This window comes from Parasteatoda tepidariorum, chromosome 9 (genome assembly GCF_982258835.1).
Source record: "Parasteatoda tepidariorum strain Cologne lab strain chromosome 9, Ptep-v5.0, whole genome shotgun sequence".
Taxonomy (NCBI): domain Eukaryota; kingdom Metazoa; phylum Arthropoda; class Arachnida; order Araneae; family Theridiidae; genus Parasteatoda; species Parasteatoda tepidariorum.
In genome coordinates, this window is record NC_141763.1 from 72,638,765 (window position 1) to 72,666,663 (window position 27,899).

At 29.3% G+C, this 27,899-nt stretch overlaps 3 protein-coding genes across 10 annotated transcripts in view; 2 read left to right on the forward strand and 1 right to left on the reverse strand.

The window, feature by feature from the left end:
• The window catches only part of LOC107437619 (DNA-binding protein P3A2), a 24,767-nt gene extending 21,295 nt beyond the window's left edge, over positions 1-3,472 (reverse strand). For 4 of the 8 annotated variants that reach the window (XM_071186638.2, XM_071186639.2, XM_016049689.4 and 1 more), the window contains exons 1-2: positions 3,300-3,472; positions 624-723 (exon numbers count right to left, since the gene is read on the reverse strand). In XM_071186638.2, coding sequence (XP_071042739.1) covers positions 624-718 — 95 coding nt within the window. In that variant the 5' untranslated portion in view covers positions 719-723; positions 3,300-3,472. Of the gene's footprint in view, positions 1-623; positions 724-2,508; positions 2,651-3,299 lie in introns of those variants that run through there. The other 4 variants (XM_016049687.4, XM_016049688.4, XM_016049685.4 and 1 more) reach the window with 1 other exon arrangement.
• On the forward strand, positions 2,874-22,020 carry Coq7 (ubiquinone biosynthesis protein COQ7, mitochondrial). The gene is made up of 3 exons (XM_016049690.2): positions 2,874-2,999; positions 18,222-18,560; positions 21,674-22,020. The coding sequence occupies exons 2-3, from the start codon at positions 18,236-18,238 to the stop codon at positions 21,952-21,954; spliced, it is 606 nt and encodes a 201-aa protein (XP_015905176.1). The 5' UTR covers positions 2,874-2,999; positions 18,222-18,235; the 3' UTR covers positions 21,955-22,020.
• Positions 22,021-23,503: 1,483 nt separating this feature from the next.
• LOC107437618 (uncharacterized) overlaps positions 23,504-27,899 on the forward strand; it is a 162,605-nt gene continuing 158,209 nt past the window's right edge. Inside the window, exon 1 of the mRNA XM_087152124.1 lies at positions 23,504-23,526. The gene's annotated coding sequence lies outside the window, so the exon portion shown is untranslated. The remainder of the gene's footprint in view (positions 23,527-27,899) is intronic.

Genomic DNA, 27,899 nt, shown 5'->3' on the forward strand with positions numbered 1-27,899 from the left:
TAATGTGCTTTTTCAACTGAATAAAAGTTTTTAACTTGACAAAATAGCAGTAATTCTTGACTTAGAGTTTGTTAGTAGTTACAAGATTTGATAGTTTTGTTTAGCTTATTTCTATATTTAAGAAATGCCAAATTTTAAATTCTTTTTAGTTCTTGAGTTTATTAATAGTTCCAAGCTTTTTTTGTTTGTTTGTTTATTTCTAACAATTAAGAAGTGCGAAATTTTGAATCCATTGCAAATCAAGCTATTATGATAAAAGTAAGTATCACTATTTTCAATAAGTATATTACAATATTTCTGTATGAATGTATATCCTTCTATAAGAATACATGTATATAGTTGCAAAATCAATAGCAATCATTTACAACATTTATTTATAAAGGCAATTATGTGAAAATAATATATTATCCGCTATATGCCGTAAATTAAAGAAAACAGTAGGTTTTTGACAGTTTTTACCGGTAAAAACACGGTTATTACCACTGTCCTGCCAAAAACCAGTTTTTGACGGCAAAAACCCAACCCTGATCAATACACTAGATGAAATTAGATATAACCAAGATATTATATTGGTTCTTCCAATATCTCGGTTTACCGAATTAATTTTTAAAGCTGCTTCTTACCGACTGAATAAGAAAACTTTATCCCTCGGCAGCACTTCCAACTGCTTTGCAGATAGTAGAACTTTCGTCTCAGAAACATCTCCTTCAAAAGACATCTCTCCTAAAAGTATACCATATATTTAAGATTTCACTTTTTGAAAAGTTAGATTTTAAGAGCAATGAAGTAAAACCCAATCAAATAATTCATTAAATCACTTAGGCTAAATTAAATAATAAGATTAAAAAAAACACACCCTGAATAGATTTTAAGGTTTGACAAACGAAGGTTAACAGGCAAGACAAACAAAATACTCATAAATATAAAGTGATTTAACAAAATTAGAAATTTATTACCACACTTAGTGAAGAAAAAGCCCAAAACAAATTTATAAAAAAATAAATAAAAAACTGTTAATGCTTTCTTCCTAGCAGATGAGTTTAAATCAATTCAGTTGGTATTTAACCAGCCATGATTTTTTTTAATTTTTGCTATTTTAATTTACAAAAAATTAACTAGCTATAATTTCATATTAGTTTAAAATTGAGTAACTTAAAAAAAAATATTAATGGACTTACTTTAACTTTAAATTATAAACATAAATAAAACTGACATTTTTAGATGTGCTTCTAACTAAAAGGATATTTCGCAACATCAGTTTAGCTATTAAAAATCGGAAAAATTTACTTAATAAGGGCTTAAAATTTAATAATTATTTTTCAAATTGTAACAAAGATGGTACTAATTCAGAGTCAAAAGCTTTAAAACTCTCAATATTTTGATTAATTTAATATATCCTCAAATCGTCAGACATTCTTTAAGTCCAGACAGTTGAAGGAAATATATTTTAATATTATAAAGTGAAATTATAGAACTACTTTCTTAATGAGAAGGTTTTAAATATGATATAAATTATAAGAACACATGCAAGCCCTAAGATGCTTTTTACTACAAAATCATTCCAGACATTTACCTTATAAAAACATATCGATAATTTATGCTACCTTTTCATTATAAATTAAAATTATACTGCTCTTATTACTCAATATACTAGAATTTAAGTTTAAAAGGCAAGCAATTCATTAGGCATTTAACTAAAATAAGATATTCAATTATCTTAGATGAATTGCACTGTAACAATAAATTAAAATAAAAAGCACATTATAAGTCCTGGTTGAGTTACTACTCTCAAGTTTTTCCAATTAATAAAATATTTCAATATAGAGGTACGTATTAACTTCATTGTCACATTATTGTACGAACAATAACCAATAGTTAATAATGGTAAATTTGATTCTCAGTTTCTTTCATCAGGCGCTAGAATACTACTTCTGCACTTTTTTTTGACAATTGCTAATGACAGGTTGCTGATTGAAACTGATTCATCTAAGAACCAATAATCAATTGAAATTTTCTTTCAGAAAATAATTAATGAAATAAATAATGTTTAATTCAATTTGTTTTATTACAAAAACAATAATTCTTTCCTATAGACTAATCACACATGTAGGATACAATTCTAATTCTGTTCAAATGTCAAGTAACTGATATAAATTAAATAATCATGGCTAAAGGAATTGATACACTTTTATCCGAAATATTGATTGAACTAGATTTTATTAATAAAACTAATAATTCGAACTAAATTATGAAAATAAACAGAAGTGCTAATGAGACTAATACCATGTAAACATTAAGGGAAATTTGACACTCAGTAACACATGTTTATATTTTATTGATTTCAATTGTATTTTCATTTTTGTACTATTGTATACGTATCTGAATATAAAGACGATTTATATATAAAAGCTTGAAAACACAGTAGAAGTAGAGAATTGAAAAATTCATAACATGCTACATCAATTCATACACGTCTACACTTATAAAAGGAAGTTGGTTTTTATTTACCTGGTAATTGGATCATCATTGTAGAATCTTTTGTAAATACGGTAAGGTACAAGAATTCTGTTGATTTAGTCAACTTTTACACTGCTTAACCATCTTTTTTAAAGCAAAGAAAGCGCCGGTTTTTCAATCGTAAATTAACGAAATTCAATATCGATCGGTTACACATCTCTTCGTCAAAGGCTAAATACAAGATGGTAGCCTCCGGTATTGCTACTATGGACAGCATCATTAATAAGGAAATATGAAAAAACCAAAATATGGCACACTTGAAGTTATAAAAATGAAATTTCTAGTTTCTCGGCCAAACGCCCACTTTTTGGCTTTACGGCTGAGCTTTTATTTATGATGATAAATCTGAAAACTGAGCACCTCCATTGAGCAGTATGTGTGTGCGTCTGCGCCAGTCACCCCTCCAGATCCACTTCTTGACTTGGTAGCAGGAGTTTACGCTTCCTGCAGAGATACTACAACATTTTCCGTCCAAATTGATGGTATGTAATTTTTAATAGCTAGATTTCACTTTCTATTTGTATCCATGAAGAATTTTCGGATTTTGTTTCGTCAATGAGCTGAAATTTATCGATAACTGGAGCTTACATTCTGTCCAACCGATCTCATAACAAACATCGCCATTTTGATTTCTGCGACTGCGCCGTAGAGTTTCCTGAACTAGATTCACCTCTGTCCTATTTTAACTACATCTTTCGAGTAAAAAATGATTGCAAATGGATATTAAAACATATTTTAAGTATTTTTCCAGTCTCAAATTGCTTCAAAAAAGTCAAACTTACCTCTAAAACCTAAAGATTTTACTGAGTCGTCATGCGCGCGACAGCCAAAAAGATTTTTATCTGAGCAGGTAATGGTATGAGCATGGCGGATACTGGGGGGAAATTTTCAACCTTGCAAGCAGCTGTAAAATTCGACCAAGGAGATCGATTGCGAATGCAACTATTACTGCGCCATCTACTGACAGATATAAATTTTTAAAATTTATTTTAAAAATAAATTTAAAAATTAATTTTAAATGTAATTATGAATTTTTATTAACATTTTTTTAATATTAAGCACAAGTTCTAGAATATAAAATAATTTCTCTAATATTTTTTGATTTTTCATTTTTTGCAACAAAAATAAACAAAGTCAATATGTATCAGTCTCCTGTAAATATCAAGTTCAAAATTAGTAAAATTTATTGTCGTGAAATATAATTAATTTATGTAATTGGATTGATAATATTTTTTTTTATTTATTTACTAAGTATTCCATAAACTTCAGAAAATAATATTAAAATTTTAGAATTGTTATGACGTTCAGTTTTTTATATTGCGCAATTTTTTTTTCAAAAAAAATTATGTTCCATAAATATTTATATGCATGAGCGTATTTAAAATTTATGATTCGATTATGTTACACAGATAATTCCTAAACAAAAACGTTTTTTGTTTATATTTAATAAACATAATTTTTCTTTAAGAACTTTAGTACAATATTTATAAGAACTTTAATAATTGTTATTAAAAAAAGCAAATACGGGCAGCGCGTCGACACAACGAAAAATAAATAAATAAACAGGTCCCGAATACGTTCGAACTTATACACTAACTTTTGTCTTTTTAAAAAAAATAAAATTGTACTGTCTTCCCCTGCCTCGAATAAAGCAATTTGACAATAGATCACATGGCAGCTTCTTAGAAATATTTTAACATTTTTAAAAAATTGTTTATTTTATCGAAATCATTAATCAGCCATGAGAAAAATCTTTTTATGTGTGGGAAATATTTTGTTTGAGTTTGTTGTTGTACGTGATATTGGGTTTAAGACTTTATTTATTTATTTTTTTGTTGTATAATATTATAACAGTCTAGACTGTAAACCTAGACTGCCCTTGCGTTTTTTTTTTTCTTTCTTTTTATTTATTTATTTTGTATTCAAAGTTATAGAACTAAATTATAAAATTTGAAATTTTCGCGGTTAAATTGTATAAATCTTTAAAAGCATCTAAGACCATAAAAGTTTTCAGGAATAATTACTATTGGTAAGTTTAATTCTTTTGCAAAATCATACATGAGGACATAAGAAGAAATATTTTAAAATTGTAACGCTTAAAAATGTATTAATCATTTTAAACTAACCTAAACTTGGAAGGTTGAGTAGTTCTTGAGAGAGAAAAGTTTAATAATATGCTTCCTTAGTGATTTATTTCGCAAGAGAGAGAAGGTTAATAATATTCTTCCTTACAGTTTTATTTCACAAGAGAGAGAAGTTTAATAATATGCTTCCTTACAGTTTTATTTCGCAAGAGAGGAAAGTTAAAAAATATGCTTCCTGACAGTTTTATTTCGCAAGAGAGAGAAGTTTAATAATATGCTTCCTTACAGTTTTATTTCGCAAGAGAGAAAAGTTTAATAATAAGCTTCCTTACAGTTTTATTTCGCAAAAACTACTTAGCCGATTTCGATCAAATTTTGAATTTGCATTTAAAATGACGCAACAATTTGTATACGTTACAATTTATAGACGTTAGGACTATCGTTAAACTAATTCTAAAAAACTACTATAAATTATTGTTTTATCATTGTATACAGATTGCGGCTACAGTTAATGTTTTTTTGTTAAAAATATTAATCGGTCACAAAAAGGTTTGTTTATTGTTTATTTAAATAAACTCCAAATGTCATACCGCTCAAAATATTAAAGTTGTACAAATATTCAAGTTGTAAAGTAAATAATGTCTACGGCTCAAAATATTAAAGTTGTACTGGAAAATCCGATCATTACTCAGAGTTAACTTTCTCAAAAACTTATTCAAAGTGTTCTGCTTTTTTTTAAATTTTTTTTTTATTGTTATTATTATTACTTGCGCAATCAAGGTAATTCTTCAAAAAAAATATTTCCACTGTATCATTTAAAGTTAATAATATTTTATTTGAAAATGAAAGATGAATATTATGCTTCTGTTAGAACAGTTTTCTTATATGCCAAATGCATGATGATACATTTATCTCTAAACCTTTCATTGATTCTTCAGAAAATGGTCTGAATGTAATTTCAAAATAAAATTTTGTAAATAATTCATATTTAGACTACTATCAATTATTTGATAAATATTTTTTGCTGAAAAGGTTAATAATATTATGGGCTCACGCATTAAAAAAAATTATCTATGCATTTTCTTCTTCTCTTCATAAATTGTAGGATAAGATATTTGTTAGTTGGGTTTCGCAATATATATATATATATATATATATAGAGAGAGAGAGATAGAGAGAGCACAATAAATAAATATGAAAAGGATAAAAAGAGAAAAACGAAGAAAAAGAAAATTAATAAGCTTTATTGATTTTTATGTAAGTTTTTTTGAGTGCTCCTCACATTATTGTATTGATATATTTTGCTTTGGCTATATTGATACAATGTTAGAAAGCACTCCTTTCTGCAGATATAATCGCGTGAGCTGATAAGAGGTTAATATATTTTTTTTAAATTATGTTATTTTATTTTAATAATTTTCTTCTTCTCTTTTCATTTTTTTTGTAATCTTTTCCATGTTTTCTCTGCATTTTAAACTTTTGTATGTATCTGTCTATCCATCTATATATATATATATATATATATATATATATATCAGTTCACTATAACCGGGAGTTCACTATATCCGTTCCGCGAACAATTTTAACTTATGGTTCCAAACTCCTTTTTATTATACATTATAAAAATAAATGACCAATAACATGAAATACAAAAATGAATGAAAAATAATCCGTAGTAACAAAAAATGTGTTCACTTGCTTTTATTTTTTATTAATCTCCGTCTGTGAACAAAAAAAATTAGTAATCTTTAGCTGATACAAGGAAAAATTTGTCCATACATCTGTTTGGGTAGGCAATTGTTTAGGGATGAAAAAGTGAGATAAAAGAAGTAAACAAGAAAAAATGCTTATCGCTGGCATTTCACTCTATAGATGGTATAAGTATTTATTTTGAAGTAGACATTTCAAAATTATTTGGAAAAAATGAAGAAAAAAAAATCAGTCGAAGACAGAAAAAGTTCGTAATATCTAACTTCCTCTCTTTTTCAGTTCACTATATCCACAAAAAATAACTTTATACGTATATAGCGAGGCACGGGACCGAACATTTCGTTCACCTTTATTTTTCTTAGGCAACTTTTCGTTTTATATTTCAAATCACTTTTAATTCAATTCATTATCGTCTGGCAAGTCTTGAAAATAGTCGTCTGTTCTTTCTGCTTGAAAAATGTTAACTGTTATTTCCAATTTGTATAATGAAGTTTTTTATCAAGTAATATGTTACCGCTTCACCTTTTTGGGATTATTTATTTAACATAGTTTTTACCGGTTATCTATATTATCGTAGAATAAAAATTGACAAAATACAGTCTATCAGGAGTTCTTCGTTAAAACCCCGCGCTATGACAGAAACAGAAAGAACGAAAAAAAAAAAAAAAAATTTGTTTTTCAATTCTTAAAATAGAAAATGTTGAAAAAACGAAAAAATTAACTGCCTTAATAGGATTTTTTTTAAAGAAAAAATCAGTACAAAAACTCATGGTTTAGTATAAAGTAAAAGTAACTATAGTACAGTTCACTATATCCACAAAAAATAACTTTATACATATATAGCGAGGTACGGGACCGAACATTTCGTTCACTATATACCGGGTTCACTATAACGAGGTTCGACTGTATATACTGCTAAATTCAATTATCAAAACATAAACATACTTATATCAGTCAAACCATAGTTTCAACAGAGCAAAGATATATTTTCTCATTATTATTCTCTTTTGAAACTTCTTAAAAAAAATTTTTTTTCGTATACTCATTCTTTATTGTTTTAAAAAAATATTTTCAAATAATTAATGTTTTTTTGTTTTTTTCTTCTTCTGAATGACGAATCTTTATTTTCAAAATGAAGCTAATTTAAAAGATTGCGTGGTGCAACAGATACTAATATTTCAAGGTTTTTTATGTATCGCCATGTCATTGCCGTTTCTTTTACAATACCCAATTTATCACAACGTATGCAGTGTAAGAACAAAATTCCGCTGTCTATTTCCTTATAAAATGTAGGATAATAATCATTATGTATAAAGTCTTATTTGCTGAAGAACAATTCTGTGCAAATATTTCAAACTATTTAATCAGACGCTGTGGAAAGTAACACAAAACGCAGATGACTCATATTCGAATTCTGGATCTTAATTAAATTAATTTCTTGTCCAGATATGTTGACCACATCATGACAATAAATATCTTCTGGTTTAGAGTTGCATCGTTGTTGGCTTACAGTGCATTCGTTTCGAAAAAAATTTGATTCTGAAAAAATAGTTTTATTCTTGTCTAATCGAAAGTTGGCAAATCTCAACGGAGAGAAGTGGGATTTAATACACTGAAACCTACTTGATTGCTGGAGGAAGCTATATAATGTTTATAAACATTGCCTTTCAACTTCTTTAAGTCGCTTCCTGCAATCAAACTGGTTTTGATGTATTTGTTCCAGTTTCTCAGTAATTATTCTTTAGACTTCAATGGATTTTTTGTCTTTTTTCTCACTTAAAATTTAATTTGCGACTATGCGACTCCTAATGTTTATTTTATTTCATTTTTTTTTTTTTTACTTTTTTGAAGAACCACAGTGGCCGAGGGAAGAAATGCATTTTATCCCGATTTGCCCCTCGCGGCCACTGTGGTTTTTCTAGTTCTATTTTATTTTACTATTTTTTTCTTTCTCAGCTACTGTGGTTTTTCTAGTTTTGTTTCTCACCTTTATTTTTCTATTTTTCTTTGGCAACTTTACGTTTTATATTTCAAATCACTTTTAATTCAATTCATTATCGTCTGGCAAGTCTTGAAAATAGTCGTCTGTTCTTTCTGCTTGAAAAATGTCAACTGTTATTTCCAATTTGTATAATGAAGTTTTTTATCAAGTTATATGCTACCGCTTCACCTTTATGGGATTATTTTTTTAACATAGTTTTTACCGGTTATCTATATTATCATACAAGAAAAAGTGACAAAATACAGTCTATCAGAAACTCTTCGTTAAAACGCCGCGCTAAAGAGAAAAAACGAAAAAAAAGAATTTTCCCCCCAATTCTTATAATAGAAAATGTTGAAAAAGCAAAAACATTGGCTGCCTTAATAGGATTTTTTTTAAAGAAAAAAGCAGCACAAAAACTCATGGTTTAGTATAAAGTAAAAGTAATTCAGTTTCAATTTTTCAAAATTCATTTTTCCATTTTGTCTTTTTCACTTTTACTTTTTTTCCAATTTTACTTTTTTCAACCAATTTACTAATGTAATTAAAATTATATATTAATGGCGGAACAACCTGTATTTTCAACAATGTTTTTGTGATACAATGTATTATAAGCCATACCATATAAATACATAGCCTGATTTTGGATAGTATTATCTAAATGGATAAAAATATACAATTCAAGTTATAGAGGTATGAGTAGTAAAATTATTTATGAGTTTCTAAAATTTTTGTTTGAAAAATGTGCATAAGGTACGAAGAAAATCTCCTCGGACTTATTTTTCGCTCTCAATCGGTAATACGGGCATAATGTGTGCTTTTCTATTGGTGAAGTATTCGTAAAAGATGGTCACAGTTAAAATTTCAAAATAAATTTATAAATCTTTATTTTCTGTGTGAGTCCGAAATCTTACCTGTCACTTATTTCAAAAATAGATAAGGTGTCCTGAATTAGACTGATGGCTTTTAAAAATTCATTACTGAAAAAATGAATAAAATAACAAATTTATATGACTGGGCATGCATTTTCTTCCAAAAGACTCTTACTTTTAGTTCAATTTTGTTTTCGTAGATGACGCTCTACGTAGTTTACTAATTGGTAAAAATCGAAGAAAAACAACTGAAAATCGTGTTACAATTTTTCAATGGAGGAAAATCACTTCGCGATATTTTTGAAAAAAAAAAAGAAAAAAAAACGAGACGGAAAAAACGGTAAAAAAACCTCTAGTAAAAAAACTGTTGCACTGTTGGAAAATTTTTGGAAAAAATTTATGCCTTGTTACATGAATTACACGAATTCTGCCTTACAACATGTCTGCAAGTATTATTTTTATAACCGTAACTGTTTTATACATTTTTGTAGATCGTTGGTTAACCTTAATTTTTGAAGACATTTTAAATACGTCCTGTCATTCTGTACTTAGTTTTAATGCTTTAATACAAATACGTAATAATTTGTTTCTTGCAATTCTTGTAACAATTTGTAAGTTATTGAAAATTTAAATATTAATTCTTCTATAATTTGTTAATGCAATAATTTTTTTCCGTCCACAATTTTTTCTAATAACGAACTCTGATTTTAAGAACGAATTTAAATAAAATCTGCTTCCTTTACCCGCATTGTTAAGGTGTTTAGAGAACATACACATCCCTTGTATGCTTTAGAATTATGCCCGCATTGACTGATGCCCGCATTGGCTGAGACATAATTATTAATTCAAATGATTAAACAATGTTGGTGAAATGATTTGAATAAAAGTGAAAATATATACTTAAATAATTTGTTTAATAATATTTCAGGTGCAAAATTCTTAATAAGCGATAAAATGGAATTAAGGTTGGTCTTTATAGTTTTGATAATTTTAGTTCAGATAATTTTAACATTTGTCATTTTCCTCTTGTTCACAACTATAAAATTAAAATCTTTTTGTATCAAAGCCAGCTCAATCCAAAATACATTTCTCATTGACATTGAGATTTTTTTTTTTTAAAGAGTGGAGGTGGGAGGTGAAACAGTTATGGATCTAGGCACTTTCTGAAACAAATTCAATCAAATAAATGAAATGCTTGGATGGGAAAATTTTTTTTCTTTTCGCTCTGAAAGAATTTAAAACGGATTATTTTTTTATGAAAGACCAAAATTAGTGAATATCGTTATTTACAAAGCCGCTTTATAGAATGTTTGACAGCATTTATTAATCAATTTATTAATTAAAAATAATAAATTTATTAATTAATTAATTAATTTATTATTTAATTTATTTACCAATTAAATTTAAGTTTCATCATTTTACTCTTACACTAGCTAGTGTAGACATTCAGCATACACTGATGGTGAATGAAGCATTTTTGTTCAATCTCTGTATTTCTCTCTTACACTAGCGAATGTAGGCATTCAGCATACACTGAGGGTGAATGACCTGTTGTGAGGTTGTTCAATGAGGGTTGTTCAATGTCTGTATTTCTCTCTTACACTAGCGAATGTAGACATTCAGCATACACTGAGGGTGAATGAAGCATTTTTGTTCAATCTCTGTATTTCTCTCTTACACTAGCGAATGTAGGCATTCAGCATACACTGAGGGTGAATGACCTGTTGTGAGGTTGTTCAATGAGGGTTGTTCAATGTCTGTATTTCTCTCTTACACTAGCGAATGTAGACATTCAGCATACACTGAGGGTGAATGAAGCATTTTTGTTCAATGTCTGTATTTCTCTCTTACACCATCGAATGCCGACATTCATCATGTACTGATGGTGACTGAAGCATTTTTGCTGAATTTTTGTATTTATCACTTACATCGAATATCACAATATTCAGCATGTAGAGCCGTAATGGCTCAGGGGATAGAGCGTTCGCCTACCAATCAGGTGAACCGGGTTTGAATCCCTGCGATGACTGGTCGATACGAATTCCGCATCCGACTTGCGCCGACCACAGTGATGACGTAAAATACCCTCAGTGGCAGACGGATCACAGGTCCTCCACCAAGACAAATTTCTCCCAATACTTGATCCAGGAGTTCCCTTGTCTTCTGAATAGGGTTCGAAATTACAAGGCTACGGATTTGAACATTAGTAGTATGTAAACTCAAAATTGGGTCGACTGTTCAACGGCATTTATAAAATAAAATTAGATATTCAACACGTATCTTATACAGATTGAAGGATTGTAAAAGGGAAATAATGTTAACTCCTTTTTTTTATTCAAAATTCGAAACTCGGCATTTTTCAGTGTAGGAGAAATTAAGTCTTATAAATGACTAAATTTTGGGTCACCAAAATAACTATGCGATTATCGATATTCACTGTAGAAAGTTGACATTTATGGAATTTCATACTTAACAGGTTGACCAATTTTTAATTTTGATTTTGATTTAAAAAAAAAATAGAGATATGGAATAAATTCCGCTTTACAGTTCAGATAATTTGACTATCTATAATGCCTTTAACATAAAATGGAAAGCGAATGAGGTCTGAGATTTCAAAATGGTATAGAATGGTTTAAAAAAAATATTGCTTTCTGGAAAATACAATTGAAGTTGAGTTTGGGGCAACTTTAAAATCTTTAAAAAAAAAAATTAGAAAAAACAGTAAAAAAATGAATTTTTGAAGGAAGAAAAAGACCCCTATTTGACATTCAGACATGTTTTGCTAATCCATTTTCACGAAAAGTAAATGAATATATTTGAGTTACCAGATTTCTTGTTATTAAAAAAAAATCTATCCTTCTTTGACATATTTTCTAATATTCTCCATTGGATGTTATCGATTCATATTTCATACATCATTCCATTTGTTATGTTAAAATAAGGCCAATTCTCTGTGCCATTTTGCTATTCTGAACTTTCGAGTCATAAATTCTAATTTTCCAGACGATTGGTGTTAGCGCAGACTTGGTGAGAAATTCTGCTTCAACTAATGTAGGGGGCGGGAATTCATAGGAAAGAATTGGAAATCGTTATTGGTGGAGAGTTGTGCGTCAATTAACTATTGTTTAGGGTTAATTAAATATCTCTATATAACAAAACGTAACAGCATAAATCTTATTTTCCAATGTTTTTGACTTATTCCTATTGGCTAGAAAATCACATGGTATGATCTAGTTTTCTCACATGAAGATTCAAATTTCTTTGGTTGTCATCAGCATAAATCTAGTAAAATTTATAAAGGTATTGTTTATCTGTAAAATGTTTCTTTATTCCGAGTTTAAAAGTATTTTCTTGTACAATCTTCTTATTTACTTAACATCTTATTAAATTTTTGATTACTGTTGCCAGTTAAAGACTTAAAATTAAAAGAGGTTTTATTCTTTATTGTTATTTCTATGATACTAACTTACGCTACATTATATGTTAACATATTTGAATCAGTTTTTAAACTCATTAATAGTTTTACTATAATTAAGCACTAAACCCATATTCTATTGTTTTCTGCTTATTCCTATTGGCTCGAAAATCACATGGTATGATCCAGTTTTCTCACATGGAGATCCAGATTTCTTTGGTTGTCATCAGCATAAAATTAGCAAAAGTTAAAAAGGGATTCTTTACCAATAAAATATTTCTTTCGAATGTAAAGTACTTGTACATTCTTCTCATTTACTTCTCATTACGTTTTTGATTTTTATTTGATTGCCAATATTTATTACTATTTTATTACTTAAAATTAAAAGCGCTGCTTCTTTATTATAATGTAATGTATTATATTAACGTATCGTGCTACATTATGCGATAACATGTTTAAATCGATAACTAAACTCCTTATTCGTTTCACATTATAATAAAACAGTAAATAAGTTACATTTACATTAACTATTAGCTTTGAGTAAAAATGTGTCCTGTTAATTTATGCAATTAAAATAATGAACATATCCTTTTGTTTTCCAGCGTTGAATATATCGGGCATCATTAAGTATAATTTTATCACTTAAGAAATAATATTTTAAGTTTTGTTTCTCTTTTTATATGCCATCACATTACACTGAGGAACGATTTTTTTAAAAACAAATCTTAGATATTTTCATGCTGTTAATTTCAAATCTGCAATTGATTTCACTCTCCCAGCTACAGTTTTTTTTAATGACATTTTTCGTCTATTTTTCTCGAAATGTACAGGTTTAAATACGTTATATGTATTTTTGGGTCTCATAGATGTTGTACAAACTTCTTGAGGAATTACAGCATAATTGCATTGGAACCTATGCTCGGAAATGTAGTTATACGCTGCTAGGAGCGCTTTCCTATTATGATCTGTTTCTTCGTGTGCTTCCGAACAGTGTGCCCCTAACCACGTACGATGACATTTCCAGGCATTGGCTCCTATGCAATTTTAACCCTGATGTTGAGTCCTAACTCTCATAGTTAGTCGAAAGTTTTAGGTGACCCCGTGTTGTATGTTCGTAAGCGTGTACATTTCGACAAAAAATAGACTAAAAATGTCACTTAAAACAACAAAAGATATCTGTAGCTTTAGGAGCAAAACTAATTTCAGATTTGAAATTCCCCCATCCAAATTCGGCAAGATCAAGTATTTGTAAAACTACAACAAAAAATGTATTCCCTATTGTTATTTATGTAGAAATATGATTAGTTTTAATCACGTTGTTCGGAGTTTTTTAAGAAATTAAAAACTCTAGGAAAAGTAAAAAATAGAGTTGAACTGAGTCTTAAAATTTGGCCGAACCCGGGTACCCGGTAAAATTTGGATTTATTACCCGGCTATAGATATAACGTAAAATTTTATGCAAAATATTTTTCAGGCATTTATTCAAAACGATTCAAAAAATTGCATAATTCTCTATCGAACAAATATTTTACAAAATATAGGTGTAAGAAAATTTATTTACCCTCAAATAAAATAAAAAAACATGTTTTATAATATCCGTTTTTTTTTTCAAATCGAATTTTAAAAAAAATTTCTAAACGATATTTGGGGTAATTGTTCGGATGTCGAATGATTAGCGTGAAACATTTGCTATGAATTGGACTTATATCCTATTTGTAAAATTCAAAAATTTCATGTTTATTTGATTTACTTAAATTTTCAATAGCAGTTATTAGCCCAGCTTATGTAAACGGAAGATAATTTTAGAAGGATTTTGTAAAATGGCGGTATATTAAATAAAAAAAAAAAACGTTTCAACTATTAGAAAGTAATTTTTAATCATCCGGTACCGGTAACTATAAGCATAATTTACGTGCAATGAGATCTACCTTAGTCTTCTTCTTCACTACCGCGACAGCTGTGGATGAGCCCATGCCTTCTCTATGAGTTTCCCTCAACTGTTCCTTTGTTTGGCGACTGTCCTCCAGTTTTTTATTTTCAAAGTGTTGATGTCCTTCTTAACACTGTCTATCCACCTTCCTCTTTGTCTTGTTCCCATAAGGTTTGATAAAAATATTTTCTTGCAGTTTCAGACTTCCTGCATTCTCATTAAATGCCCGGCCCATTTTAGTCTTTGTATTTTAATGTACTTGACAACATCAGGCTCTCTTAAGAATTAATACAGCTTTGAGTTTGTTTTTCTTCTTTATGAGCTATTTACCTGATTTCCACAACAGTTATTCCGAAGTATCATTCTCTCAAAAATTGCAATCGCCTCGTCTTTCGATGTCAATGCCCAAGTTTCAGAAGCCCAAGACAGGTCTTATAATAGTTTTATATAAGAGTAATTTAGTTCTTAATTTTAGAAATTTGGATCTCATATATTTTTTTTTCAGACTAGGAAAACATATACTAGCATTTGGATCTACCATAGTACCTCTTAAAGTTTTCCTTGATAAAATTTTTATGTTATAGCGAATGCTGAAAAAAAAAGAGAGATTAATATAGCGTTTTTGTTGTTCTTAATATCTATGTATCCTAGCAATTATGAACCCTCAAATAATAAAGTAATTCTTTGATCAAGCTACAAACAAGGGGAAAATTTGCTTTCATGAAAAACTTTTTCTGCGAAACTAATGCATATTTGCTTCACAACGACAAAAAAAAAAAAAAAAAAAAAAAAAAAAAAAACACGAAAACCTTCCATGGTTAAGCCGACGGTTAGAAAGCTTGATCCAGACTGGATGAAAATTTAACGTTTTGTAGCTGGAAACAAGCTTTCTATTAAAAATTTAGTTCAGACATTTCATTTTTGATTATTTGTTTTAATGCTTTAAATGATATTCTGGAAGGAGATGTTTGTCGAGTCAAGATATCCTTTTGGCCAGGGAATCTCTTTGTCATGGATTCCCCATTGCACAGGAACCTAGTGTCTTTTGCTCTGACATATAAGCTTAGTAGCAGTCTAGTTCCCCAAAGGATTGTGGTTCTTGTGTCAAATATGCGCGTGCTTTCAATATATGTGTTTGTGTAAGAGATACGGTGTTATAAATGTTATTTTTTTTATTCTTATTTTCAAGTTATTGAAGCCTCCGTGACACTCTTTGTTTAAAGCCTATCCACCACGACAAGGTGGTGCCACATCGGATAGGATTCGATTTTTAATTGTTCTTCCAAAAACTGCTTAAAATGTAGACAATAATTTGATTTTTAATTGTCTTTCCGCCAAAAATCGTGTAAAATGCAAACGATCATTTGTTTTTTAATTGTCTTGAAGCCAAAAACATCAGAAAAAGCAACTGCAAGGAAAGATCCAGACATAGCGTAACCCTCAGAGCATGTTGATGCAACTTATCGGGACATTAAAAAAATATTAAATTAATCTTTTCTTGGCCATACGGGAGAGTTGTTCAGTCTAGCTATTACAGATCAGTTGCATGTCCAACGTTTTTAGTTGAACGGCAACTAAATTTGGAAAAGAATATGCAGATATTTTGCATGTACTTCGTATTGTTAGTGAGTATTTTAAACGCTTCTTTTTTAAAAGAGCTTAATAAGATTAAGTTGATCTTGTCAATGTCAAAATGGAAATAGTTATAAAGAAAGTAAAGTTTTGATTATTGCTTTTGAATAATTAAACCTTTCTCATTGTTGCCATAAAAAAGTCGGTTTGTTTAAATAATAAAGCTGCACAATGAATAATTTTATTGTTAGAATGAATTACGTGGTTACATTGTCATATTTTCATGCTTTCAATTTTGCATACGAAATGCATATGAAATGTTAAAAAATTCTGCTTCCTGCCTGGAAGTATAGTTTTCTCTAGCGCGGAAATAAGAATTAAATTGGTTATGAAAAGAATTTTTCATGGACATCGATTGATATTGTTAATTTTCTTAATATTGATAGTGTGTAATATAGTATTAATATAGTGTGTATGAAATTTTTTCATGCTGAATCGTGACAAAATGCAAAAAATTATAATTAAACTTTAAAAAATTTAATTAAATGTTCTAAAATTTCAGTTTGAAATACGAAAAGCATTTGTCATGTGGTTGATATTTTGTTACTATGTATTTAAAATTATTAAATTACGTAATAATATTTAACGCCTGGTACTCGTTTTTATTTATTAAAAAAATCAAAATAAAAAATAATATTTTTAAAAACCACGTTTTTGTAGTGGAGAATAATAATTAAAAAATAAAAATTTGAAAAACGAAAACCGTGGGGCGCATGAAATACATAACAGTAATGTTTTATTAATGTGTGTATGTGTGCTCATGAGAATATGTGTATGTATATCTGTAATTATAATTGTATCTGAATGTGGAATATGTTTGTGTATATGCATGTGTATGTGGATATGGCTGTGCATGTGTATGAGTAAGATAATGTATATATGTACTGTTATGTATTTCATGAGCCCCACGTTTTTCGTTTTTCAAATTTTTATTTTTTAATTATTATTCTCCACTGCAAAAACGTGGTTTTTTAAAATACTATTTTTTATTTTGATTTTTTTTCAAACTCACTTCCAATGTCTCAATTTTTTCATTCACTGTACACAAAACTTTTCAACTGACATGTGACACTAATTTGAAATAATCGAATCGACAACAAAAGACAATCGCGAAAATATTAATTTTTCTTTAATTTTAATTTTATTTTACTTTGTATGTTTTTTTTCTCTTCATTTTCATGCATTGTCATCCAATTTTGAACTATGTGCCAAATTTGAAGTCTGTAGCTAGTCGGGAAGTTAGTTTAAAATCGATTACAAAATTCCACCCGAACAGACATACACGAAGGCAAGTTAATATAAACGTGGTAAAAAATACTTGCGAATAGATAAAACACTTAAATTTTTAGTGAAAAATGTGTTTTTAGTGTTTTTAATATTGTTATTTTACTGTTATAAAAGCTTAATAATAATCCCAGTAAATATAAATTATGGAAATTTGAGTAACATTTATTCTCACCAGCAAATTGCTAGTATCTAACAGTGCTCAAATGAAAAAACGACACACTCTAACTTTTGACTTAATGATTGGATTTTTATGTACTCAGAATCAGATGCAATTTTTAACGTTTGAGGAGAAAAATCAACTGATAATTAAAGTACAAAATCATACGCGAAAAGTAGTCTAACATCCATTTTTTTATCCACCCAGGTACGGAAAGGCAGCCACAATCTAGAAGATATTGTCTCAATTACCATATACAATATTGTTAACGTATTTATTTAGGTGAATTACATAAATAAAGAAAAAAATTAATAATTATTTAGTATTTTTAATTACTTAAATTTAAATTTAAGAGTATAAAAAATTGTACATCATCTTAAATGACGTTTTTAATCACAGAGATTAAAATTGGAATGAAATTGATTGTATAGTTTCAGAGAAATTAAAATAAGCGAATACTTTGAGTTTCTGACGAGCAAAAACTCAAAGCAATCTTATATTTTAGTTTTAATTTCTCGGAAACTATTGAACTAACTTCATTCACATTTTATGTTTTAAATCTAAATAGTTTATTACAATGTATAAAATATAATGCCTTAACGAACTTTTTATTTAGAATTTTTTCCATTCTCTTAGGTCAATCAATAGGTATGACTGCGATTCCTATGACCACTTATTGTGTACTTAGAAGAGGATTAGCAACCAGAGCCTATCAAGAAACCAACGCCTACAGACGTCGAACTCTTCAAGATAGAATTTTGAGAGTTGACCATGCTGGAGAATTTGGAGCTGATAGAATATATGCTGGACAAATGGCAGTATTGGGTAACACAAATGTTGGTCCTGTGATTAAGGAAATGTGGGAGCAAGAGAAGGAGCATTTACAAAAATTTGAAGAATTATTGCCCAAATACAGAGCCAGACCGTCTTTACTTTTGCCTATTTGGAATGTAGCTGGATTTGTCCTTGGTGCAGGTGAGGATTATTTTTTAAGTGGACGCTGCGCCACTAGAAAAACTTTTCATGGCAATTCAGTTTCACCTCCATCTGTATTTGAAACCTCAGAGAAAAGGTAGTTCAGGTAAACCTGGAGTAAACCATAAAGTTTCAAATGCTGAAAAAATGTTTTCAAGAAAAAAATAAAAATGCAATCAAATTATTGCAGGATTATTGCCGTAATCCTGCCTTAATTTGTTTGCATTTTAATATTTTGAAAAAGCAAAAATTAGCATTTAAAACTTCATGGTTTATTCTAGGTTAACCTGAACTCGCTTTTTTAAATTATCAATGAAGGTAAAACAAAATTTACCATGATATATTTCAACCGTGGTGTAGCACCCTGTTAAGGTTTCCCGTCAAAGGAAAAGAGAGCTTCCTTCATGTTAGCCTTCGGGAATGGAAATACCTGGAATTTGTTTACTTATTCAGTAACTATCAATTAATATTTTTGAATAATTATAGTTTCATACCGAACCTATATATTTTATGACCGAATTAAAATTCGGTTTAATGAATAAAAGGAGACAAAAATCATTAAAAAGATATTAGTTACTAAATAAATAAAGGTATTCCGGACAATTCCGTAAGTTAACATATCGAAAGATAAATCCTTTTTCTGTCTGAAGAGGAACCTTAATTTTGGCCACATATATGATATTTATAAAATGATATTTATGAAAGTTAGATGCGTCAAAAAATTTCTGTGAATGGAAACATGAAACAAAGTTTCTGACGTGAATCTGTACGTTTCGACTACGTCGATAAATTTCTTGGAATGATTCTGTTCACTTTTGACTCCGTCGATAAACTATCTGGAGTGAATCTGTGCACTTTTGACTTAGTCTATAAAGTTTCTGGAGTAAATCTGTAAATTTTTAAATTCATTAATAAGTTTCTGGAGTGAATCTGTACACTTTTGACTTCGTCGATAAAGTTTCTGGAGTGAATCTGTACACTTTTGACTTCGTCGATAAAGTTTCTGGAGTGAATCTGTACACTTTTGACTTCGTCGATAAAGTTTATGAAGTGAATTTGTGCATTTTTAACTTAGTCAAGAAAGTTTCTTGAGTGAATCTATGAATGTTTCTTTTGAAATCGGAAATATTATACAAACCTTTGACACAAAATATCTCAATTCAATCTCTAACTCAGCAGTTTCTAAATGGTGATCCGCGTAAACGTAGAGTTCCATGGAAAGGTTTCCAAAAGTTAGATTTTTTTTGTTGAAACCTGTAATGATTTTCGATACTTATAATCATATTTATACCCAATTAGTAATCCATTATTTAATATTTCTGTTGTTTTTCTGAAATTATTTTAATTAAATACCTGTAGAAAAAGAAACAGAAATATTTTTAAAAAATACCGAGATCTTTTTTTGAAACAAATGTATTAAACAAATTTCATCTGTGAATATAAATTATAAAAATTTGCCTTAGTATTTCTCATCCAACTTTTCAGTTCGGAATGAAATTACCATATTCTATAAAACAGAAACATCAATAACGTTCCTTAACGTTTTTACTTCAACGAAATCTACTTATTATTTCAGCTTATGCATACATCAAAAATAAATAAACTATTCCAAAGTAGACTAGAAGCCGCTCCTAACCTACAAATTCAAACTGTCCGACTAAATCTAATTTTAAGACTATTATTAATAGAAAGAAGAGAAAAATGTCATGTTACATTAAATATTTTCAAAATAATTACTAGTTTTTCTTTGGTTAATACGTTTATAATTGCATAGGGTGCCTGTGAATGACGTAACGTGTCGGTGTCAAACCTGATCGGCAACGGAGTCGTGGCATTAGCAGCCAATCAAGTTCGACACCCACGCGTGATGTCGCTTACAGGTAATCAAATCTCATCCGAAAATTGTTTCAGCTTTATAATAAACCAAGCCTAATAGTTAAAACGTTAACACGCCTTCTTGTTTATACACAACCAGTTATTTTCAGCGCTGTTCTTTTCGAGTAGCTGATACCCGATTGCTGATAAACTTTTTTTTTTTGAAGCCTGAGTTCCGCTCACTAGCGTAGTTAGTTGGGGGGGGGGGCGCCGTAAAGGGATTCCAAATTCATGAAAAATAATTAAAATGGAATTCAGGAGTAAAATGCTTTTCTCGTTAAAATATCGTTATTTTTATTTGCTAATGCGGGCCCCACAATTTCTTTAAATGTTTATTAGATTTACTTGAAAATGGAACAGAATGTCTATTAATATTGTACTTTGTTTTTTGCAATGTAAGTAATTCGACACCGTCGTTAATAAACGTATTTTGAATGAAAAACGTCTTTAGGAAATGGAAAAAAAAACATTTATCATTTAATTAGAATAATAAAAGCGATCAAAAACATTTTAATGTTATAGAAACTACATTAATAACATAAATTGTTCTTTAACCGAATGGAATGAAAATTTATGAAATTATCCTGTTATGTTATCTTAAAAATACTTATATAAAGTTGCAAAATCTTCTGCCATCTGACGCCATCTATTGCCAAGAATTCGATTTCTGCCATACCCATACATCACACCCGTTCATAGGACCGACCCATTCATTCATATATAGATCGTGATTTTGACCTGAACTAGAGAACGATCTATCTCCAATCCAGTACCCCCAGAGGTATAATTTGTTATGGAAGCCTGGAGAACTTAATGGATGACCTGACAGATTTAACGTGCACCAGTCACCATTTACTACACGGGGAGTCTTCGGCCGGCTAGATTCGAACTCCCGTTCTCACGATAGTGAGTCCAGCGCCCTACCAACCAAGCTATCCCGGCCCTAATGCTGTTAATTTAGGTTGTTATATTATCTAAAACTTAAAATATTCTCGAAAACCTCCATTTAACCGTACACCATATTGTAATGGGTGCAAAAATTCAATTTATCCTCGGTTGCTGTTAACTATAGATACGCCTCTGGTACCGCCAAAAGAACATCGATCATTTACGGTTCCATAGCCGGAGGAAAAAAATTGGAAACTGCTGTTCTAGACTATTATATTTCTACATTTGCGTTACTAATAAGGGCACTTTTTTTTCTTTTTCAATCTATCGAAGTAATTTTTTTATTCCAGGGACAGCTCTTTTGGGAAAGGAAGCTGCGATGGCCTGCACTGTTGCAGTGGAAGAAGTAATCGCCAACCATTACAATAATCAAATCCGAGATCTCATGGCAGACGATCCTGTTCAGAATAAAGAACTATTGGATACCATAAAGAAGTTTCGAGATGATGAAGTGCATCATCACGATACTGGACTTGCCCATGATGCGTTAAAAGCGCCATTTTATAAATACTTATCACAAACAATAAAAGCTGGATGTATAGGCGCTGTTTGGTTGGCTGAACGACTATGATAGTGTGTAGAATGTTTGCATTATTATTTTTAGAACAAAATAAATACCTGTTTTTTGTTAAAAAAATTATTTTCAATGTGCTTCAATAAAGTTAATTGAATCATCAGCAAATTTATTATCAAAACTTAATAGCGTTAATTTTGCTTGACGAATTTTGGAACCTGAAGCAACGAATAGTTCAAAAATGTGTCTGGGACAGATTTCTTAAATTTTTTTTTTAAAGAAATTGATAGAATTGTATGCTGTAAAGGTTAAAGGAAGTCGTATGGTCATCATTTAATCACTCGCAATTTAATTTAATTTTTTATTCATTCATTTATTTACTTCTGCATAGACTAGAGACTACGAAGGTCGGTATTTTGAAACTGAACAAGAATTTAGAATTGCACAATGAGCTATTGGCAATGGTCTGGGTAATATCCCTGAGGATGACTCGAAGACATGCCATCACAATTTTGAGAATAGAGACTAAGATCATTAACTGACGGGCATTAGCAACTCGAACCAAAAACCTTTACATTCTCTGTCTTAGTACGTGACTTTAGTCTTTCGATCACCTTACTATAATGCGTGTACAGTGTTCCAACTGACGCATTAATTGATGAAGTTTGAGTTTCAATAAAGTGTTTGTATGCTAAAATCGCTGGCAAGCGGGGACATATATTTATTGTTTGCTACAATATATATTGGCAGGCTTGTGTGTTCAATTAAGGCGTATAAGCCCTTGTCAAGTAGAAGAACAGATAGCACAATGCAGAAAAGGACAGCACGAAGTTACAATCAGGGTAACAACGTGATTTGAACCGTACCTTCACACTTCACATTGCGTTTGGTCGGCGAAACCTCTCGGCAGGTCAGGGAGGTCCCCAAGCACAGTTGTTTATGTTCCTTTTTATTCATTAATCGGCATATTGTGCTCTCAACTATCGATTATGTTTAAAGGGGGGTCCCGCAGTGGACTGATCGTTAATCGGATGATCCGAAAACATGCCATCACAATTTTAAACCTCTTCAGGCCCCTCCGTTCCGTTTGCCTGACCACCTAAAAGCAAAATCGATCAACTTACTCTAGAACAGCTTAACGAGGACTACCACACACACTCGGCCTTTGCTCACCCTGATCAAAGTGGTCACCCATCCGCTCACTGACTGCAATCCATGATGCTTGAATTCGGTGATCTACTGGGAATCACGTCTTACTATCAATCCACTTTGAGACAAGCACTATTCCAAAAAGTTCCTTGGTTGAGCGCTTCACCGTTAAACCAAACTTTCTTTTGCATGGAGGTGATGGGTTTGAATCCCATTGTAGCACTTTGTGATTCTCTCTCTTGTGCTAGCTGGTCTTCATCTTAACAAAGCCGTGTACACGAGCTGAAATATGTATGTGTAACAAAGCAACAAATAAATAAATGCAGTTAGTTTTGATTATCTGTCTTTGAGTTAATGATAGATTTTGTGTAGACATGAAATGGTAGTATGCTTCTGAATTTTTTGAAAAAGTTGTGGATTTAACTGAAATGGTGTTGGCGTTGTTGTGTATCAATTCCTACAAATCCTAATGGAGCATAGGTTTGTACTTTTAGTTCAACAGTCCTTGCTTACTTCGTTAACAGAATTTTAATTAGAAGAATCGGAACATAATAATAGTTGCAAACGACTGGCTTGCTTCAAAACTTGGTAATTAGCAATAAATAATCCTTTGTCACATTGCGTAATTTGTATAAAAAAACATAAAGGAAAAAAATAGCAAAAAAAGAAAAAAAGTTATTTTTGGTGGTATTCTTCTCTGTCATGTCATTAGAATATATAGTTATTTTATGCCATTTACAATGTATTTTAGAATTTCGTTGCCTATGTATACATAATATTTAGATGTTGCGAAAAAACAGCCATTTTCGTTTTCTATTTGAAATACGCTATAATTAGTTCTGTATTTTGGGTAATATTGCTGTAGATTTAAAAATTATTTCAGTAAATCTAAATTTCCCTATAAAAATCTTTTTCTAATCAAACAATTTTAACTTTACTGAAAATTAAATTTTTTAAAATTGAAAAGTAGATATAGATTTAGAAAGTGGGCCAGTTATAAAATCGTTTGCTCGAAAAATTTTTGATTTTGAATAATTTTTTCATTAAAATTTTTTAACTATGCTCCAGTTAAAAAAAATTTTTTTTTTGTCTGGTTAAATGTCAGTTTGCAACAGTGGAAAAATTCATAAATAATTTTTGTGGCATGTATAGTTTCTGAGCTTTTTTATTTTTTTTTTATTTTGTGATCTAACGAAATATCTTAAATGATGAAAGATTTTGTATGTTTCTGAAAATATTTTTAAACGCAATTTTCAGTCCATATAGCCGTAGCTATTTTCCTAGAAACTTAATTATAGTTTATTAAGCTAGACTATTGACTGCCGGGTTTATGGTTTTGAATGATTAATCTTGCTTTGAAGTGTAAAATTAAACCAGCGGTTTCCATATGGGCCATATGGTGAACTTCAGGTTTCCGTGGAAAGAGTAAGAAAGATTCGAAAACTAGGATTTAAAAGGAAAAAAATAGTTATAATTTTCGGAGCCTGTAATTAAATTTTTTAAATGTCAAATTAATAATACATTACTTAGTTAAAATTTGTGTTATTTTTATGAAATTATTTTATTGAATTGCTTATAACGAAAGAAACTTCGAAACAATTTTTTATAGTAGCAATTTATTGAAGGAATTATGAAGCAATCTAATGAAGGAATATGCAATGGTGAAAAATTCCATTCGTCTTTCGCATCTAATAAAAATAACGAAATTCTACAATGAAAAAGTATGTTTCTACGATAACTATTCTCAACGTTTATTTTCTTCCTTTTTCGTTTTTATTTTAATGGAAACCATATTCAGCTCTTTCATTTTCAGATTATGCTTGCACGAAAATCAAATTACGACTTCCAGAACCGTAAATTTAACTGTCTGACGTAAAACAAAATTTAAATACTATATTTATAATACGAAATGATAAAAAAAAAATTATTCTTCATTCATTCGCTAAATATTTTCAAGATAATTTTTTAAAAAATCAGATCACACATTACATATTTTCAAAATAATTAGTCTTTCGTTAGTCTTTCGTTTATTCACAATTACTGATAAAATTTATTCATTGTCTCGGGGTTTCGATAAAAGAAGGTGGATCATATAGGGTTCCGCATCCGAAAAAGAAAAATAATAATTAAGTAAATAAAAAATAAGTTTTAAACTATTATGCTTGCGCATAAACACTTCACTTAATAATTTCTTAAAGCAAAAGAGTTGGAAAACATTGAATGCGTTAATTGAGAGTACGTATAATTCTTTCTAGATTTCGATGTTTATTACGAAAAAAAGTTTTTCTAAGCAGAGATAATAATTGAAAAACTTGTATAAAAGCTTTACTTTATTAATAAAAATAAAAGTTTGGAATAGTTTAGTTATATTGATAATGTCAATCGTGGGGCGATTGCTAATTTAAACTTGAATGATGCCGACTTAGGATAAATACTATTCTTTACCAAAAAAAACACTAAAAGTATTTGAAAGGTATTATTTTTAATTTTATAATTGTTATTAAATATAATTTATAAATGAAATCATATTAATTTAAGACATGCATTATTATTTCTAATAGATGGCAGCACCATAAATATGTTTCTCGTTTTAAACTTCGTCTTACGAAGAAGAAAATAAAATTTATGAAGTGCTGACATCTAGAGTTATGTTTAAAAACTGTTTATAGAATCATTTTATTTTGTTAAAGATATATGTAATATATATATGTAATATATATATATATATATGAAGTGCTATATATATATATATATATGAAGTGCTATATATATATATATATATATATATATATATATATATATATATATAATTTGTATTCATTGATTTTTACGATCTTTGTTTATCAGTGTGTTGTATATTTTTAAATTTTTATAATATTTTACAGTAAAACACAATAATAGACTGCTCAAATGGATAGAAATTAAATTATAAATATTTTTGTCCTTTAAAATATTATTTTAAAATTTTTTTTTCATTATTGGATATTTTTTTATCATTGGATATTTTAAGCAAATTTGAGATTGCGTAGATAACTTTCGTCAAAAAGAAAATTAATTTCAATTTCACTAATAGAATTACAAAGAATTTTTAACCGTCCATCTAAATAATTTTAAGATTTTGCTTCAAATAATTTATGTATGATTTTCTTTTCTATAAACAGGTTTTATAAGTCATACTAATAATCTTCCCCCCCCCCGAAAAAACTGGTTTTGATGCCTTTTATCCCGTTTTCAGTACTAGTGATTCGTTAAAGCTCTATAGTGCTTTTGGTTTCATCTCGCCTAAATATTCGCTTACGATGTCATCAATGAATATGTTTTGTTTACTTCCCTTTTGTCAGTAAGTCTAAAAAGAATTCGAAGAACAGGGCGATTGTAGGGTATGCTGTGTATACGTACATATTTTAAAAAATATATAATTATTATTTTTTGCTCGTTTAAAATATAAATTCCATTTCTTCGACTTAATTTATGCAATCAATTTTGATACTTGTTTGAAATTTTTGAACACATTATAGCTTATTATTAATGCATTTAAAGATTAAAACTTGTTCTCCTTATAGTAATTTTTCAAGTTTTTTTCTGAATTATTTAAATTCAGAATTTTATATGTTGGAAAAAAATTAACAAAAAATACCTCTTTATTTTATGTTCGTATATTATACTTCTTCATATCTATATTATACTTCTGTATATGTATATTATACTTCTTATAATACTTCTGTTATTATACTTCTGCATATGTATATAATATACATATGTATATTATACTTCTTCTATACCTCTTCTTTTTTTATGATCGTATATTATACCCTATAGAAAAATAAGATACTTCTTTCTGACACTATTCGACTTTTCGAATTGGAACTGACACATCTTTCCGATAGTGACGGTTGGTATCGACACCTACGTTCAATAGTACCGATACTTTTTTTCGATATTATCAAAAAAATTATGATTGTTATTTTTGTAACAATATAAATCTATTCCAATGAGCTATCTAACACATGTTTTCTATAGCTATTTTTAACATTAACTGTTAACAACTATTTATGGGATGCGTAAAACGCTTAGCTCTTGGCTAGATTAGGTCACAGAATACTAAGCTACAGTTAAGTTAAACCTAATTAAGTTAAACCTAGATAACTAAGCCAAATTAAGACTTAAACAACTTAACTTTAACTCTAAATGACGTTTAGAAACCAATTAAATTTCGAAGCTATTATAGTGTTTATATTTTGCATTTCTAAGTTAAATGCAATTTTTAAGTGAATTCTTTTTAAAATTTAATAGTACTTGAATTCCACGCTCTAATAAACTTAATCCAACTTCTTCAGAAGATGGCTTGTTGGAATTATTTTTGCCAACCACAGTTTCTTACATAATTACCAAAACTGGCGAATTCTTCTTGTAGTTGAATTCTTAATTCCGAACCATAGCTATATTCAACTTCTTGAAAGTACCCAACTGGGTGAAAATCGGTAATTTTGACGAAAATTTTGATTTTTTCCCCTCTCCATTATTAGACATACTTGAACTTTTGTTCATTAGCAGACCAAAACACTTTAAAACTTATCCTAAAGTTATTTAAAGTTATCCTATGTATCTCAGGCTCGGTTTAAAAATCTTTGGGCTTGATCCTCCATAAATGAGTCAGAACTCATCTCTACTATATATCTATTAGAAACAGATTACCCGCTCTGAACTTACTCAGTTTGTAAAAACAATTTTCGAACTATCCACCACGATTCCAAGAAGAAAAAGTTTAAACCTACGAAACAAAATCTCAATTTGAACTTTAATGGCCATCAATCTGAAAGAAGAAAAGAGTTATAGGCACGATCTCTTCCAAA